The 20069-nt window shown below is 46.1% G+C and overlaps 1 protein-coding gene across 1 annotated transcript in view; it reads left to right on the top strand.

Moving 5' to 3' along the window:
* The window catches only part of LOC120021620 (solute carrier family 46 member 3-like), a 48786-nt gene that overhangs the window by 23578 nt on the left and 5139 nt on the right, over positions 1 to 20069 (top strand). Inside the window, exons 3-5 of the mRNA XM_038965427.1 lie at positions 2162 to 3038; positions 7234 to 7317; positions 16404 to 16560. Of these exons, the coding sequence (XP_038821355.1) occupies positions 2162 to 3038; positions 7234 to 7317; positions 16404 to 16560 (1118 nt within the window). The remainder of the gene's footprint in view (positions 1 to 2161; positions 3039 to 7233; positions 7318 to 16403; positions 16561 to 20069) is intronic.

The following is a 20069-nucleotide window of genomic DNA, read 5'->3' as shown; positions in this document are numbered from 1 at the left end:
AGCTCTTCTCCATGTTGATGTTAATATAGTTTGTCTCTTCTCCCTCTATACCGAGCTCTTCTCCATGTTGATGTTAATATAGTGTCTCTTCTCCCTCTATACTGAGCTCTTCTCCATGTTGATGTTAATATAGTTTGTCTCTTCTCCATGTTGTTGATGTTAATATAGTGTCTCTTCTCCCTCTATACCGAGCTCTTCTCCATGTTGATGTTAATATAGTTTCTCTTCTCCCTCTATACCGAGCTCTTCTCCATGTTGATGTTATATAGTTTGTCTCTTCTCCCTCTATACTGAGCTCTTCTCCATGTTGATGTTAATATAGTGTCTCTTCTCCCTCTATACTGAGCTCTTCTCCATGTTGATGTTAATATAGTGTCTCTTCTCCCTCTATACCGAGCTCGTCTCCATGTTGATGTTAATATAGTGTCTCTTCTCCCTCTATACCGAGCTCTTCTCCATGTTGATGTTAATATAGTTTGTCTCTTCTCCCTCTATACCGAGCTCTTCTCCATGTTGATGTTAATATAGTTTCTCTTCTCCCTCTATACCGAGCTCTTCTCCATGTTGATGTTAATATAGTGTCTCTTCTCCCTCTATACCGAGCTCTTCTCCATGTTGATGTTAATATAGTTGGTCTCTTCTCCCTCTATACCGAGCTCTTCTCCATGTTGTTGATGTTAATATAGTTGGTCTCTTCTCCCTCTATACCGAGCTCTTCTCCATGTTGATGTTAATATAGTTTGTCTCTTCTCCCTCTATACCGAGCTCTTCTCCATGTTGATGTTAATATAGTTTGTCTCTTCTCCCTCTATACCGAGCTCTTCTCCATGTTGATGTTAATATAGTGTCTCTTCTCCCTCTATACTGAGCTCTTCTCCATGTTGATGTTAATATAGTTTGTCTCTTCTCCATGTTGTTGATGTTAATATAGTGTCTCTTCTCCCTCTATACCGAGCTCTTCTCCATGTTGATGTTAATATAGTTTCTCTTCTCCCTCTATACCGAGCTCTTCTCCATGTTGATGTTATATAGTTTGTCTCTTCTCCCTCTATACTGAGCTCTTCTCCATGTTGATGTTAATATAGTGTCTCTTCTCCCTCTATACTGAGCTCTTCTCCATGTTGATGTTAATATAGTGTCTCTTCTCCCTCTATACTGAGCTCTTCTCCAAGTTGATGTTAATATAGTGTCTCTTCTCCCTCTATACCGAGCTCTTCTCCATGTTGATGTTAATATAGTGTCTCTTCTCCCTCTATACCGAGCTCTTCTCCATGTTGCTGTTAATATAGTGTCTCTTCTCCCTCTATACCGAGCTCTTCTCCATGTTGCTGTTAATATAGTTTCTCTTCTCCCTCTATACCGAGCTCTACTCCAAGTTGATGTTAATATAGTGTCTCTTCTCCCTCTATACTGAGCTCTTCTCCATGTTGATGTTAATATAGTTTCTCTTCTCCCTCTATACTGAGCTCTTCTCCATGTTGATGTTAATATAGTGTCTCTTCTCCCTCTATACCGAGCTCTTCTCCATGTTGATGTTAATATAGTTTCTCTTCTCCCTCTATACTGAGCTCTTCTCCATGTTGATGTTAATATAGTGTCTCTTCTCCCTCTATACCGAGCTCTTCTCCATGTTGATGTTAATATAGTGTCTCTTCTCCCTCTATACCGAGCTCTTCTCCATGTTGATGTTAATATAGTGTCTCTTCTCCCTCTATACCGAGCTCTTCTCCATGTTGATGTTAATATAGTTTCTCTTCTCCCTCTATACCGAGCTCTTCTCCATGTTGATGTTAATATAGTGTCTCTTCTCCCTCTATACCGAGCTCTTCTCCATGTTGCTGTTAATATAGTTTGTCTCTTCTCCCTCTATACCGAGCTCTTCTCCATGTTGATGTTAATATAGTTTCTCTTCTCCCTCTATACCGAGCTCTTCTCCATGTTGATGTTAATATAGTGTCTCTTCTCCCTCTATACCGAGCTCTTCTCCATGTTGATGTTAATATAGTGTCTCTTCTCCCTCTATACTGAGCTCTTCTCCATGTTGATGTTAATATAGTTTGTATGTCTCTTCTCCATGTTGTTGATGTTAATATAGTTTGTCTCTTCTCCCTCTATACTGAGCTCTTCTCCATGTTGTTGTTTATGTTGTTGTTTACACCAGGAGGTCCAGAAGGCGGCGTCTCTCTTCTCCCTCTACACCGAGCTCTTCTCCATGATCCCCTCCCTGGCAGTCACCCTCATCCTCGTCGCCTACAGCGACCAGCGCGGACGCAAGATCACCATCATCCTTCCTCTGATTGGCTCTCTGTTCTACGTCCTGTCTTTCCTGGCCGTCTCCTTCTTCGAGCTCGACCTCTACCTCCTCATCGTCTCGTCATTCGTCAGCGCCCTGTTCGGGGGCTCGGGGACGTTCCTGGGTGGTTGTTTCTCGTACATCGCTGACCTGTGTGAGGACGGACAGCAGAAGACCCTGCGTATGGCCGGGGTGGACATGGTGATCGGCCTGCTGTCTGGAGTGGCCTCTCTCTCTACGGGATACTTCCTCCAAGCAGCAGGTTTCAACTGGCCCTTTTTCACCTCTGCTCTGTTCCACTGTTTCAACCTGCTCTACGCCGTCTTCATCCTGGAGGAGACGCTCCAACGACCTCCAGATGACCCCCTGGACGGATCTCCGCGCCGCACCGCCATGCGTCAGCTGGCCTGCGGGGTCTACCAGTTGTTTGCAGGGGCCAGCAGGAGGCGCAATATCCTCCTGGTGCTCCTCTTGCTCCTCTTCTCCTCCTTCTCCTTCGCCAACATGGGCGGGCTCTCCATGATCACGCTGTACGAGCTCAACCAGCCGCTGTGCTGGACCGAGATCCTGATTGGCTACGGCTCGGCGCTGTCCACCACGGTGTTCCTGACCAGCTTCGTGGGCGTGACGGTGTTCTCTCGCTGCGGCGTGCCCGACCTCGTCATCATTCTCATAGGGATCCTGAGTGTCATGGTGGGTATGACCCTGGTAGCCTTCGCCAAGACCACGCTCATGATGTTCCTGGGTAAGGAATAAGGAGGATTTTCAATGGTAACACGGTCCAGTGTAAAGAGAACTCTAGACTATGTGAGCCAGGGGTTGGGGTCAATTCCATTTCAATTCAGTCAATTCAGGAAGTAAACTGAAATTCCGATTCCAAATTTTTTGCCAATGCGATACAGTTCAATGAAAATATTAGGAACTGGAATTTCCAGTTTTACTTCCTGAGTTAACTGAATTGAAATGGAATTGACCCCAACCCTGATGTGAGCCAAGTGTTGGTTAACTTATGTCTTAGGCCTGGAGTTATTCCTGAGCTGGAACACCTCTGTGCCCCAGTTAGTCTGGTGTTTAGGAACACCTCTGGGCCTCAGTTAGTCTGGTGTTTAGGAACACCTCTGGGCCTCACTTAGTCTGGTGTTTAGGAACAGCTCTGGGCCTCAGTTAGTCTGGTGTTTAGGAACACCTCTGGGCCTCAGTTAGTCTGGTGTTTAGGAACACCTCTGGGCCTCAGTTAGTCTGGTGTTTAGGAACACCTCTGGGCCTCAGTTAGTCTGGTGTTTAGGAACAGCTCTGGGCCTCAGTTAGTCTGGTGTTTAGGAACACATCTGGGCCCCAGTTAGTCTGGTGTTTAGGAACACCTCTGGGCCTCAGTTAGTCTGGTGATTAGGAACACCTCTGGGCCTCAGTTAGTCTGGTGTTTAGGAACACCTCTGGGCCCCAGTTGGTCTGGTGTTTAGGAACACCTCTGGGCCTCAGTTAGTCTGGTGTTTAGGAACACATCTGGGCCTCAGTTAGTCTGGTGTTTAGGAACACATCTGGGCCTCAGTTAGTCTGGTGTTTAGGAACACCTCTGGGCCTCAGTTAGTCTGGTGTTTAGGAACACATCTGGGCCTCAGTTAGTCTGGTGTTTAGGAACACCTCTGGGCCTACCTCTAGTTACCTCGTGTCGATCTGAAAGGGAAGTGTAAGCAGAAAGGGCAAATTGAAGTTTTTACTAACTGGCCATAAACGGCACCTGTAAAGGTTTATATGGTAGTATAAATGGAACCATATAGTTTTGCTGTGACATGACTGGACTGGCAGGTCGTTTCATGTCATGACACCCTCCATCTCCGATTGGTCTGAAATTGTTTCTGTATTTAGAAATAGATTAAGATTAGCATTCATACAACATTATTTTCTTGAAATATAATTTGATGCTAATTTATTGCACCCAAATTGGCAATTTTTAATTTATAGGATTCATCTAATATTCAATAAATATAGTACCTAACATCCCATTTGGATCCACATTTATTTTTCTAATAATAAGTTAGACATGTGGAATAAAAATGAAATGGTCACCCAGCCACCCACTGACTGAGTATACAGTATCAGTTCTCTGTTTCTGACTGGTACTATGGTGCTGCGTTTCGTTTTTTTTTAGATTTGTTAGCTTTGTGTCTGACATCCTGATATTACCAGGTTCTGACCACTAGATGGTGCTGTTTCTGCTATTAGGTGATTAAGAGAATTCACCTTACACTTACTCTTAGGTGATTAAGAGATAGTTCACCTTACATTTACACTAAATTAACTAAATTAGATTTGATCATGAAGTGTGAAAATGCTAATAAAGGTACCATTGACTTGCATTGGATTTGTCCCACAGTTGCTAAACAAGTTAGCATTTGAAACAGTGGCCAACAAAACCAAAGCATGGGTCGCTGACATACCTTGTCGATAGACTTCTTGCAGGGTAAGGAAACCAATGTAATTTTGTAATTTGTGTTTTGTAAATCTTCAAACTTTTTTTCACCTAATAGCAGGAGCAGCACCATCTATTGGTCATAATCTGGTAATATCAGGATGTAGGATGGGACAACCTGGACTCGAGGGTAGACGTCACATAGTAAACGTAAATCCGGGACACTCCAATTAGTATGATATGTTACATTTTGTATGGTATGTATTAATTTGTGGATGTCCATCATCCATTTTGTATGATATGTTCTGAATTACAATTCATATTACAATTCTATATATTACGAATTGTAATTCGTACAATATCTTACTTATTGTAATTCAAACAATATGATACAAATTTGCCAAACATATGATATGTTACGAATTCCAATTTGTTGTGGCTAGTCTTAGCTAGGTGGTTAATGTTAGCTAGGTGGCTAACATTAGGGTTAGGTATTAAAGTTAGGGTTAGGAGTTAGGTTAGGGTAAGGGTTAGCTAACATGCTAAGTAGTTGCAAAGTAGCTATAAAGTAGTAAGTAGTTGCAAGGTTGCTAATTAGGTAAAATGCTAAAGTTGTCCGTGATTCGATTCGAACACACAACCTTTGGGTTGCTAGACGTCCACGTTACACGATCACTCATTAACCCCGACCAACCACCTTACGTTTTTTTGGCTTAAGTAACTTTCTGTCTTATGTAACCATACCAAACGTAACATATCATACTGGTTTGAGTGTCCCGGATGTACTTTTACTATGTTACGTCTAGTCTATGAGATCAGGCTGGGTGGGACATCAGACCCTGATGAAAACAGCTTGTCTGTCGAAACGTTGTTAATTAGGTTATTAAATGATTGCGTCTGAGCTCCTGGAGTGTGCGGCTCTCCTTTAATTTTTCAAGTGTTCTACTCCGCTAGCCAGCACCTCGCCTAAATAGTTGTGTTTTTCTTTTGCTTCTGGATGGGACATAAACCTAACAACTTCAATTACTAATTTTCTCTGAACAGGGGGGAAAAAAACTTCACCAAATTCACTGAGAATACATTACGTAGTATGAAGAAACAGTACTCTAAGCAGCAGCTCCATATTAATGGTCAGACATAGAGAACGAATACTGTATAGTCGTTGTTGGCGTATGATCGGCGTAGGGTGTGGGGGGGTCCGTGGGGTGTGGGGGGATCCGTGGGGTATGGGGGGGTCCGTAGGGTGTGGGTGGTTTTAACCATTCCTTTGGATTCCTCATATCTAAGTCCTTATTAGAAGAAAGTTACTTCCAAATCTCGTGTTAGCTACCAGATAACATTATCTGAATCCTCTAAATTAAAATGGTCAATTTCGATGCAATCAAATTAGCTTAGAGACCAAATTTATATTTCAACAAAATGATGTTGCAGGAATGTTAATATTATCTGTTTCTAACAACAGAAACGATTTCAGAACAATCTGACATGGTGGGTGTTGAAATCCTCTTTCTGGAGCTTTTTGAGGTGGAACGACCCTGGCTGCGTTTCTTCATCATGCTGCTGTGTTTGATCGTGGCTGTGAAACCAGATAGAACGACAACAAACCATAATATTCAGGTCTTTATCTTGGCTCTTTTCCAAAAGGGGATAAACTAAAAAGACAAAACTTACATAACCTTTGTTCAGTCGATTGAGAACCCAGCGATGTGATGTTAACCCTCTCTCAATTGAATTTCAATTTAATGGGCTTTATTGGTATGGGAAACATATGTTTACATTGCCAAAGCAATATAGAAAGTGAAATAAACAATAAATTAAAAAAAACAACAGTTAACTTTACACTCACAAAAGTTCCAAAAGAATAAAGACATTACAAATGTCAAATAGCAAATAGTTAAAGTACAAAAGGGAAAATAAATAAACATATATATGGGTTGTATTTACAATGGTGTTTGTTCTTCACTGGTTGCCCTTTTCTTGTGGCAACAGGTCACAAATCTTGCTGTGGTGATGTTACACTGTGGTATTTCACCCAATAGATATGGGAGTTTTTCAAAATTGGATTTGTTTTAAAATTCTTTGTGGGTCTGTGTAATCTGAGGGAAATATGTGTCTCTAATATGGTCATACATTTGGCAGGAGGTTAGGAAGTGCAGCTCAGTTTCCACCTCATTTTGTGGGCAGTGTGCACATAGCCTGTCTTCTCTTGAGAGCCAGGTCTGCCTACGGCGGCCTTTCTCAATAGCAAGGCTATGCTCCCTGAGTCTGTACATAGTCAAAGATTTCCTTAAGTTTGGGTCAGTCACAAAGGTCAGGTATTCTGACACTGTGTAGTCTCTGTTTAGGGCCAAATAGCATTCTAGTTTGCTCTGTTTTTTCTCAAGTAATTATCTTTTTGTTTTCTCATGATTTGGTTGGGTGTAATTGTGTTGCTGTCTTGTGGCTCTATGGGGTCTGTTTGTGTCTGTGGGGCTCTCTCTCTCTCTCTGTCTCTCTTTCTTTGTTTATATTGTCTGTTTGTTCTCCTCAGTGAGGCTTCCAATGCTGCTGGCTATCATGCCGTTCCCCGTGCTGAGATCCATGATGTCAAAGATCGTATCAAAGAACGAGCAGGGTGAGTGTTTTGGACATGTTTAGTTTGCTAGTTAAACTTAATAACTAATGCCTTCAAACTCATTCCATGAAAGGGCTGCGAGTTCGTAGTATTTCCTTTCAATTAGACCTAGACAACCAAATAAGGGGGAGTTTCTTACTAATTAGTGATTTAATTCATCAATTAAGTACAAGGCTGGAGCGAAAACCCGCAGACACTCGGCCCTCTGGGGAATGAGTTTGCCGCATGTAAGCCATCCTAGCATTGCTGAGCAATGGTTTGTTTAAACTGAGGTTGTTAGACCAGAGAGGAGGGCCCTTGTCTGGTCACATGGCCCTTGTCTGGTCACATGCCCCTTGTCTGGTCACATGGCCCTTGTCTGGTCACATGGCCCTTGTCTGGTCACATGGCCCTTGTCTGGTCACATGGCCCTTGTCTGTTGTCGTGTAAAATCATACTGAGAGAGACTTTGTCATTTCTTCAAACAATCATCTTTATTTAATATTGATTAATTATTGCAATAATGAGGCAGGTCGACACCCCCACTTTTGAGTGTTGGACCAAGTAACCTAACCTTTACACAAATGCAGAGTCAGATAGCTGATACTAAGAATGCTTCGTCATGGTTGGTTCAACTCCCCCTCATGCAGAGTGGCATCATATGCCTCTCTGGGTTCATCCGGGCGTTATCTGCACAGGGTCGTTGTCTTAACCCCACCCTGGCTCAGTTTCCCAGTTGCAAGGATGATTTTGAGACACTGAGGGCTTGTTCTACTCCTTATCTATCTCTAGTGAAACACATTCTTGTCTATGTAATGCAGTCTTTAGCTCATTTGTCAGTTCAAGCCATCTCTGGTGACCATACACCCAGATTAGCTGCAGGGAACTAGAGTGGAGACCATGAAAAACACAGACACTAGTAGGACAGAAATGTCTTACTATTTAGTTAAATATTCATTGTTAGAGAGCTGTATCTGAAGGGCTCTTCTTCAAGCCTCCCTCTCCCACACGGACACAATAATAATAATAATCCTCAATGTAATTTATATTGTGATTTCAATCTCAAAGTCTCTTTAAAAACAAAATATACAACAAAAAAAACAATTTACCAATGTAGGGATCTAACAGTTGTAGGGCGATCGTCTTCCTCAGCTTTAGATAATAAGCAGTTCTGTATATTGAGAGAAGGGAGATATATTATGGGGTGGCAGGTAGCCTAGTGATTAGAGCGTTGGACCAGTAACCAGCAGGTAGCCTAGTGGTTAGAGCGTTTGGGCCAATAACCAGCAGGTAACCTAGTGGTTAGAGCGTTTGGGCCAATAACCAGCAGGTAACCTAGTGGTTAGAGCGTTGGGCCAGTAACCAGCAGGTAGCCTAGTGGTTAGAGCGTTTGGGCCAATAACCAGCAGGTAACCTAGTGGTTAGAGCATTGGGCCAATAACCAGCAGGTAACCTAGTGGTTAGAGCGTTGGGCCAGTAACCAGCAGGTAGTCTAGTGGTTAGAGTGTTGGGCCAGTAACCAGCAGGTAGCCTAGGGGTTAGTGTTGGGCCAGTAACCAGCAGGTAGCCTAGTGGTTAGAGTGTTGGGCCAGTAACCAGCAGGTAGCCTAGTGATTAGAGCGTTGGGCCAGTAACCAGCAGGTAACCTAGTGGTTAGAGTGTTGACCAGTAACCAGCAGGTAGCCTAGTGGTTAGAGTGTTGGGCCAGTAACCAGCAGGTAGTCTAGTGATTAGAGTGTTGGGCCAGTAACCAGCAGGTAGCCTAGTGATTAGAGCGTTGGACCAGTAACCAGCAGGTAGTCTAGTGGTTAGAGTGTTGGGCCAGTAACCAGAAGGTAGCCTAGTGGTTAGAGCGTTGGACCAGTAACCAGCAGGTAGTCTAGTGGTTAGAGCGTTGGACTAGTAACCAGCAGGTAACCTAGTGGTTAGAGCGTTGGACCAGTAACCAGCAGGTAGTCTAGTGGTTAGAGTGTTGGGCCAGTAACCAGCAGGTAGTCTAGTGGTTAGAGTGTTGGGCCAGTAACCAGCAGGTAGTCTAGTGGTTAGAGTGTTGGGCCAGTAACCAGCAGGTAGTCTAGTGGTTAGAGCGTTGGGCCAGTAACCAGCAGGTAGTCTAGTGGTTAGAGTGTTGGGCCAGTAACCAGCAGGTAGTCTAGTGGTTAGAGTGTTGGGCCAGTAACCAGCAGGTAGTCTAGTGGTTAGAGCGTTGGGCCAGTAACCAGCAGGTAGTCTAGTGGTTAGAGTGTTGGGCCAGTAACCAGCAGGTAGTCTAGTGGTTAGAGTGTTGGGCCAGTAACCAGCAGGTAGTCTAGTGGTTAGAGTGTTGGGCCAGTAACCAGCAGGTAGTCTAGTGGTTAGAGTGTTGGGCCAGTAACCAGCAGGTAGTCTAGTGGTTAGAGTGTTGGGCCAGTAACCAGCAGGTAGTCTAGTGGTTAGAGTGTTGGGCCAGTAACCAGCAGGTAGTCTAGTGGTTAGAGTGTTGGACCAGTAACCAGCAGGTAGCCTAGTGGTTAGAGTGTTGGGCCAGTAACCAGCAGGTAGTCTAGTGGTTAGAGTGTTGGGCCAGTAACCAGCAGGTAGCCTAGTGGTTAGAGTGTTGGGCCAGTAACCAGCAGGTAGCCTAGTGGTTAGAGTGTTGGGCCAGTAACCAGCAGGTAGCCTAGTGGTTAGAGCGTTGGGCCAGTAACCAGCAGGTAGCCTAGTGGTTAGAGCGTTGGACCAGTAACCAGCAGGTAGCCTAGTGGTTAGAGTGTTGGACCAGTAACCAGCAGGTAGCCTAGTGGTTAGAGCGTTGGACCAGTAACCAGCATGTAGTCTAGTGGTTAGAGTGTTGGGCCAGTAACCAGCAGGTAGCCTAGTGGTTAGAGTGTTGGGCCAGTAACCAGCAGGTAGCCTAGTGGTTAGAGCGTTGGGCCAGTAACCAGCAGGTAGCCTAGTGGTTAGAGCGTTGGACTAGTAACCAGCAGGTAGTCTAGTGGTTAGAGCGTTGGACCAGTAACCAGCAGGTAACCTAGTGGTTAGAGTGTTGGGCCAGTAACCAGCAGGTAGCCTAGTGGTTAGAGCGTTGGACTAGTAACCAGCAGGTAGTCTAGTGGTTAGAGCGTTGGACTAGTAACCAGCAGGTAGTCTAGTGGTTAGAGTGTTGGACTAGTAACCAGCAGGTAGTCTAGTGGTTAGAGTGTTGGGCCAGTAACCAGCAGGTAGCCTAGTGGTTAGAGCGTTGGACTAGTAACCAGCAGGTAGTCTAGTGGTTAGAGTGTTGGACTAGTAACCAGCAGGTAGTCTAGTGGTTAGAGTGTTGGGCCAGTAACCAGCAGGTAGTCTAGTGGTTAGAGTGTTGGGCCAGTAACCAGCAGGTAGCCTAGTGGTTAGAGTGTTGGGCCAGTAACCAGCAGGTAGTCTAGTGGTTAGAGAGTTGGGCCAGTAACCAGCAGGTAGCCTAGTGGTTAGAGCGTTGGGCCAGTAACCAGCAGGTAGTCTAGTGGTTAGAGTGTTGGACCAGTAACCAGCAGGTAACCTAGTGGTTAGAGTGTTGGGCCAGTAACCAGCAGGTAGCCTAGTGGTTAGAGTGTTGGGCCAGTAACCAGCAGGTAGTCTAGTGGTTAGAGTGTTGGGCCAGTAACCAGCAGGTAGTCTAGTGGTTAGAGTGTTGGGCCAGTAACCAGCAGGTAGTCTAGTGATTAGAGTGTTTGACCAGTAACCAGCAGGTAGTCTAGTGGTTAGAGTGTTGGGCCAGTAACCAGCAGGTAGTCTAGTGGTTAGAGTGTTGGACTAGTAACCAGCAGGTAGTCTAGTGGTTAGAGTGTTGGGCCAGTAACCAGCAGGTAGCCTAGTGATTAGAGTGTTGGACCAGTAACCAGCAGGTAGCCTAGTGGTTAGAGTGTTGGGCCAGTAACCAGCAGGTAGCCTAGTGGTTAGAGTGTTGGGCCAGTAACCAGCAGGTAGCCTAGTGGTTAGAGTGTTGGGCCAGTAACCAGCAGGTAGCCTAGTGATTAGAGTGTTGGACCAGTAACCAGCAGGTAGCCTAGTGATTAGAGTGTTGGACCAGTAACCAGCAGGTAGCCTAGTGGTTAGAGTGTTGGGCCAGTAACCAGCAGGTAGCCTAGTGGTTAGAGTGTTGGGCCAGTAACCAGCAGGTAGTCTAGTGGTTAGAGTGTTGGACCAGTAACCAGCAGGTAGCCTAGTGGTTAGAGTGTTGGGCCAGTAACCACCAGGTAGCCTAGTGGTTAGAGTGTTGGGCCAGTAACCAGCAGGTAGCCTAGTGGTTAGAGTGTTGGGCCAGTAACCAGCAGGTAGCCTAGTGGTTACAGAGTTGGGCCAGTAACCAGCAGGTAGTCTAGTGGTTAGAGTGTTGGGCCAGTAACCAGCAGGTAGTCTAGTGGTTAGAGTGTTGGGCCAGTAACCAGCAGGTAGTCTAGTGGTTAGAGTGTTGGGCCAGTAACCAGCAGGTAGCCTAGTGGTTAGAGTGTTGGGCCAGTAACCAGCAGGTAGCCTAGTGGTTAGAGTGTTGGGCCAGTAACCAGCAGGTAGCCTAGTGGTTAGAGTGTTGGGCCAGTAACCAGCAGGTAGTCTAGTGGTTAGAGTGTTGGGCCAGTAACCAGCAGGTAGCCTAGTGATTAGAGCGTTGGGCCAGTAACCAGCAGGTAACCTAGTGGTTAGAGTGTTGGGCCAGTAACCAGCAGGTAGCCTAGTGATTAGAGCGTTGGACCAGTAACCAGCAGGTAGTCTAGTGGTTAGAGTGTTGACCAGTAACCAGCAGGTAGCCTAGTGGTTAGAGTGTTGACCAGTAACCAGCAGGTAGCCTAGTGGTTAGAGTGTTGACCAGTAACCAGCAGGTAGCCTAGTGGTTAGAGCGTTGGGCCAGTAACCAGCAGGTAGCCTAGTGGTTAGAGCGTTGGGCCAGTAACCAGCAGGTATCCTAGTGGTTAGAGTGTTGGGCCAGTAACCAGCAGGTAGCCTAGTGATTAGAGCGTTGGGCCAGTAACCGTAAAGGTTGCTAGATCGAATCCTCGAGCTGGCAAGGTAAAAATCTGTTGTTCTGCCTCTGAACAAGGCAGTTAACCCACTGTTCCCCGTCATTGTAATTAACAATTTGTTCTTAACTGACTTGCCTAGTTAAATAAAGGTTAAATTAATAAATGAATATGGTACAGGTTGGGAGGTAGACGTCTGAGAGACAGGCCTCGTAAAATGGTCAATTTCGATGCAATCAATTAGCTTAGAGACCAAATTAAATTTCAACAAAATAATGTTGCAGGAATGCTAGTCTTATCTGTTTCTAGAAACAGAAACCATTTCAGAACAATCTGACATGGTGGGTGTTGAAATCCTCTTTCTGGAGCTTTTTGAGGTGGAACGAGCCTGGCTTTGTGCCTCCTCCGTAGCTAGACTGGATCGTCCACTACTGAAATGTAGCAACCACCTGGGTAATGTTCTTTGCGACTGTAAATGCTCCAGTAAGACCACCACACCTCGGCAGGGGTTCAGAAAAGCCTTCTACGAAGCAAGCCTCTGCATCCCCTGACACCGCAGTCCACTTCCTCTCGGAACTGGGGCAAAACCGATGCTGTTGATTTGGTATTGCTTGCATCTGTCACGATCGTGTGGAGGAGAGACGGACCAAAACGCAGCATGTGGAAAATAAGCCATCTTCCTTTTATTATAGAAGAAGGCAAAACGAAACAAAACACTTACAAACTAACAAAACAATAAACGACCGTGAAGCTAATAAACGTAGTGCACACACACAGGCTACAAACGTTCAGACATAGACAATTCCCCACAACAAACTAAAGCCTATGGCTACCCTAAATATGGCTCCCAATCAGAGACAACAGAAACCAGCTGTCTCTAATTGGGAACCCATTCAGGCAACCATAGACTTTCCTAGACAACTACACACAACATAGACACTGCTAGACAACTATACTAAACATAAACCCGACTACTCTAAATAAACCCCCTAATCACCCTGGACACTACAAAACCCACATAAATACCCATGTCACACCCTGACCTAACTAAAATAATAAAGAAAACAAAGAATACTAAGGCCAGGGCGTGGCATAGCCCCCCCCTTAAGGTGCGAACTCCGGGCGCACCAGCACAAAGTCTAGGGGAGGGTCTGGGTGGGCATCTGACCACGGTGGTGGCTCAGGCTCAGGGCGAGGTCCCCACCCCACCATAGTCAATCCCAGCTTATATCTCCCCCTACAAATGACCACCCTCATATTACCCCCACTTAATCTTTTGGGTAACATCGACACAAGGGGCAGCACCGGGATAGAGGAATAGCTCAGGATAGAGAGGTAGCTCAGGATAGAGAGGTAGCTCAGGATAGAGGAGCAACTCCGGACTGAAAGGCAGCTCCGGACAGAGAGACAGCTCTGGACTGAGGGGCAGTTCTGAATAAATAGCCGCTCTGGGCTGAGGGACAGCTCATGACTGGCCGACGGCTCTGGACGCTCATGGCTGGCTGACGGCTCTGGACGCTCATGGCTGGCTGACGGCTCTGGACGCTCATGGCTGACTGACGGCTCTGGACGCTCATGGCTGACTGACGGCTCAGGACGCTCATGGCTGGCTGACGGCTCTGGCAGATCCTGTCTGGTTGGCGGCTCTGGCAGATCCTGTCTGGTTGGCGGCTCTGGCAGATCCTGTCTGGTTGGCGGCCCTGGCAGATCCTGTCTGGTTGGCGGCCCTGGCAGATCCTGTCTGGTTGGCGGCTCTGGCAGATCCTGACTGACAAATGGCTCTAGCGGCTCCTGACTGACTAACGGCTCTGACGGCTCGGGACAGACGGGCGGCTCTAATGGCTCGGGACAGACGGATGGCTCAGACGGCGCTGGGGAGACGGATGGCTCAGATGGCGCTGGGGAGACGGATGGCTCAGATGGCGCTGGGGAGACGGATGGCTCAGATGGCGCTGCGGAGACGGATGGCTCAGATGGCGCTGCGGAGACGGATGGCTCAGACTGATCCTGTCTGGCGGAAGGCTTTGGCTGCTCCTGTCTGGCGGAAGGCTCTGTAGGCTCATGGCAGACGGGCAGTTCATGCGGCGCTTGGCAGACGGACAGTTCAGGCGCCGTTGGGCAGACGGCAGACTCTGGCCGGCTGAGACGCACTGTAGGCCTGGTGCGTGGTGCCGGAACTGGAGGTACCGGGCTAAGGACACGCACCTTCAGGCTAGTGCGGGGAACAACAACAGGGCACACTGAGTTCTCAAGGCGCACTATATGCCTGGTGCGTGGTACCGGACTGAGGGCACGCACCTCAGGACGAGTGCGGGGAGAAATAACAGTGTGTACAGGACTCAGGAGACGCACAGGTGGCTTAGTGCGTGGTGCCGGAACTGGAGGCACTGGGCTGGAGACACGCACCATAGGGAGAGTGTGTGGAGGAGGAACAGGGCTCTGAAAACGCACTGGAAGCCTGGTGCGTGGTGTAGGCACTGGTGGTACTAGGCTGGGGCGAGGAGGTGGCGCCGGAAATACCGGACCGTGCAGGCGTACTGGCTCCCTTGAGCACCGAGCCTGCCCAACCTTACCTGGTTGAATGCTCCCCGTCGCCCGACCAGTGCGGGGAGGTGGAATAACCCGCACCGGTCTATGTAGGCGAACCGGGGACACCATGCGTAAGGCTGGTGCCATGTAAGCCGGCCCAAGGAGACGTACTGGTGGCCAGATATGTAGAGCCGGCTTCATGGCACTTGGCTCAATGCTCAATCTAGCCCTACCAGTGCGGGGAGGTGGAATAACCCGCACTGGGCTATGCACACGTACAGGAGACACCGTGCGCTCTACTGCGTAACACGGCGTCTGCCCGTACTCCCGCTCTCCACGGTTAGCCTGGGAAGTGGGCGCAGGTCTCCTACCTGCCCTTGGCCCACTACCTCTTAGCCCCCCCCCAAGAAATTTTTGGGTAGTACTCACGGGCTTTTCAGGCTTCCAGCCACGTCTCCTTGCTGCCTCCTCATATCTCCGCCTCTCTGCCTTCGCTGCCTCCAGCTCAGCTTTAGGGCGGCGATATTCTCCTGGTTGAGCCCATGGTCCCTTTCCATCCAATATTTCCTCCCATGTCCATGAGTCCTGTTTACTTTGCCGCTGTTGTTGGTTCCGCTCATGCTGCTTGATCCAATGTTGGTGGGGAATTCTGTCACGATCGTGTGGAGGAGAGACGGACCAAAACGCAGCATGTGGAAAATAAGCCATCTTCCTTTTATTATAGAAGAAGGCAAAACGAAACAAAACACTTACAAACTAACAAAACAATAAACGACCGTGAAGCTAATAAACGTAGTGCACACACACAGGCTACAAACGTTCAGACATAGACAATTCCCCACAACAAACTAAAGCCTATGGCTACCCTAAATATGGCTCCCAATCAGAGACAACAGAAACCAGCTGTCTCTAATTGGGAACCCATTCAGGCAACCATAGACTTTCCTAGACAACTACACACAACATAGACACTGCTAGACAACTATACTAAACATAAACCCAACTACTCTAAATAAACCCCCTAAACCTTACAATCACCCTGGACACTACAAAACCCACATAAATACCCATGTCACACCCTGACCTAACTAAAATAATAAAGAAAACAAAGAATACTAAGGCCAGGGCGTGACAGCATCATTCAAATCATATTAGCAAGCTAGCTAAGACAAATACAATATCATAATGTCATAATCAGTCCTACAATTTCGTGAGTCACCGCCAGATATTACAGTCAATCTATCAACAAGTTATCAAAAACCCCAAAAAGTTGATTCAAATATACAATTATAAAAACAACACGAAAAAAACACTAAAATATGTACAATATTTACAGAGCTCTCTGCCTAGGCTACCTCACGACGCTATGGCAACCATGGAACTCGCGGCAATAATGTGGAAGCAAGGCAACCATTATGACATGGTGACAGATAACAGAAGAGGTGTACTCCTTCTGTCTCACAACGTTAGGCTGAAGTATTTTAATGTAGGGTGATTTACCTATGTGGCAACGTTAGGCTAAAGTATTTTAATGTGGCTTTGAACTTCTTTATCTGACAGTGTATTGTCTTCCTCTGTGTGTGTGTGTGTGTGGTGCGTGTGTAGGAGCGTTGTTTGCGTGCTTGGCGTGCCTGGACAGTGTGAGCATCAGTGTGGCGATAGCTGTGTTCAGTAGTCTCTACGCTGCCACGGTAAACTGGTACCCTGGATTCTGCTTCCTGTTGTCTGCTGGACTCTGTGTCATCCCCTTGGCAATGCTAGCGTGAGTATTATCTACTACTATACTACCCCCATACTACTACTATACTACTACTATACCGGCAGTATACCACTACTATACTACTACTATACTACCCATATACTACTGATATACTACCCCTGTACTACTACTATACTGGCAGTATACCACTACTATACCACCCCATACTACTATTATACTACCCCTATACTACTACTATACCGGCAGTATACTACTACTGCTATACTACCCCTATACTACTACTGTACCGCCCCTATACTACCCATGTACTACTACTATACTACCCCTATACTACTACTATACTGGCAGTATACTACTACTACTATACGACCACTATACTACCCCTATACTACCCCTATACTACCACAATACTACCCCTATACTGCCCCTGTACTACCCATGTACTACCCCTGTACCACCCCTATACTACTACTATACTACCCATATACTACTACTATACTACCCATATACTACTGCTATACTACCCCTGTACTACTGCTATGCTGGCAGTATACTACCACTACTATACTACCCCTATACTACTACTATACCGCCCCTATACTACCCATATACTAGTACTATACTACCCCTATACTACTACTATACCGCCCCTATACTACCCATATACTAGTACTATACTACCCCTATACTACTACTATACCGCCCCTATACTACCCATATACTACTACTATACTACCCCATATACTACTACTATACCGCCCCTATACTACCCACATACTACTACTATACTACCCCTATACTACTACTATACAGCCAGTATAATACTACTACTATACTACCCCTATACTACCACAATACTGCCCCTATACTACCCATGTACTACCCTTGCACCACCCCTATACCACCCCTATACTACTACTATACCACCCCATACTACTATTATACTACCCCTATACTACTACTATACTGGCAGTATACTACTACTACTACTATACTGCTACTATTATACCCCTATGCCACCCCTATACTACCCCTATACTGCCACAATACTACCCATATACTACCACTATACTACCACTATACTACTACTGTGCCACCCCTATACTACCCATATACTACTACTATACTACTACTGCTATACTACCTCTATGCTACCTCTATGCTACCCCTATACTGACCCTGTACTGACCCTATACTACCCCTATACTGACCCTGTACTGACCCTATACTACCCCTGTACTACCCCTGTACTACCCCTGTACTACCCCTATACTGCCCCTATACTACCCCTATACTACCCCCATACTGCCTCTATACTACCCCTGTACTACCCCTGTACTACCCCTATACTAACCTTGTACTAACCCTATACTACCCCTGTACTAACCCTATACTACCCCTGTACTACCCCTATACTAACCTTGTACTAACCCTATACTACCCCTGTACTACCCCTATACTACCTCTATACTACCTCTGTACTACCCCCTATACTAACCCTATACTACCTCTATACTACCCCTATACTACCCCTGTACTACCTCTGTACTACCCCTATACTACCTCTATACTACCTCTGTACTACCCCTATACTAACCCTATACTAACCCTATACTACCTCTGTACTACCCCTGTACTACCCCTATACTACCTATGTACTACCCCCTATACTAACCCTATACTACCTCTATACTACCTCTGTACTACCCCTGTACTACCCCTATACTACCCCTATACTAACCCTATACTACCTCTATACTACCTCTATACTACCCCTATACTATACCCTATACTACCTCTGTACTACCCCTATACTACCTCTGTACTACCCCTATACTACCCCTGTACTAACCCTATACTACCCCTTTACTACCCCTATACTAACCCTATACTACCCCTATACTACCCCTATACTAACCCTGTACTAACCCTGTACTACCTCTATACTACCTCTGTACTACCCCTATACTAACCTTATACTAACCCTATACTAACCCTATACTACCTCTGTACTACCTCTATACTACCTCTATACTACCTCTGTACTACCCCTATACTACCTCTATACTACCTCTGTACTACCCCTATACTAACCTTATACTAACCCTATACTAACCCTATACTACCCCTATACTACCTCTGTACTAACCCTATACTACCTCTGTACTACCCCTATACTACCCCTATACTAACCCTATACTACCTCTATACTACCTCTATACTAACCCTATACTACCCCTTTACTACGTCTATACTACCTCTATACTAACCCTATACTAACCCTATACTACCCCTGTACTACCCCTATACTACCTCTGTACTACCCCTATACTAACCCTATACTACCCCTATACTACCTCTATACTAACCCTATACTACCCCTGTACTACCTCTGTACTACCTCTATACTACCCCTATACTACCTCTGTACTACCTCTATACTACCCCTGTACTACCCCTGTACTACCCCTGTACTACCCCTATACTACCCCTATACTACCCCTATACTACCTCTATACTACCCCTATACTACCCCTGTACTACCCCTGTACTACCCCTATACTACCCCTATACTACCCCTGTACTACCCCTATACTACCCCTATACTACCCCTGTACTAACCCTATACTACCTCTGTACTACCCCTGTACTACCCCTATACTACCCCTATACTACCACTGTACTACCTCTATACTACCCCTATACTACCTCTATACTACCTCTATACTACCCCTATACTACCCCTGTACTACCTCTGTACTACCCCTATACTACCCCTATACTACCCCTATACTACCCCTATACTACCTCTGTACTACCCCTATACTACCCCTGTACTACCCCTATACTACCCCTGTACTACCCCTATACTACCCCTGTACTACCCCTATACTACCTCTGTACTACCCCTGTACTACCCCTGTACTACCCCTGTACTAACCCTATACTACCTCTGTACTACCCCTATACTACCCCTATACTACCCCTATACTACCTCTGTACTACCTCTGTACTACCCCTATACTACCTCTGTACTACCCCTATACTACCCCTATACTACCTCTGTACTACCCCTATACTACCCCTGTACTACCCCTATACTACCCCTATACTACCCCTATACTACCCCTATACTACCTCTATACTACCCCTATACTACCTCTGTACTACCTCTGTACTACCCCTATACTACCTCTATACTACCCCTATACTACCTCTGTACTACCTCTATACTACCCCTATACTACCCCTATACTACCTCTGTACTACCTCTGTACTACCCCTATACTACCTCTGTACTACCTCTATACTACCCCTATACTACCCCTGTACTACCCCTATACTACCCCTATACTACCCCTATACTACCTCTGTACTACCCCTATACTACCCCTATACTACCCCTATACTACCCCTATACTACCCCTGTACTACCCCTATACTACCCCTATACTACCTCTATACTACCCCTATACTACCTCTGTACTACCCCTGTACTACCTCTATACTACCCCTATACTACCCCTATACTACCTCTATACTACCCCTAT

The sequence above is a fragment of the Salvelinus namaycush genome, chromosome 26 (assembly GCF_016432855.1).
Source record: "Salvelinus namaycush isolate Seneca chromosome 26, SaNama_1.0, whole genome shotgun sequence".
NCBI classification, from domain to species: domain Eukaryota; kingdom Metazoa; phylum Chordata; class Actinopteri; order Salmoniformes; family Salmonidae; genus Salvelinus; species Salvelinus namaycush.
Note: the sequence above shows the minus strand (reverse complement) of the source record. Positions and strands in the feature narration are given on the sequence as shown.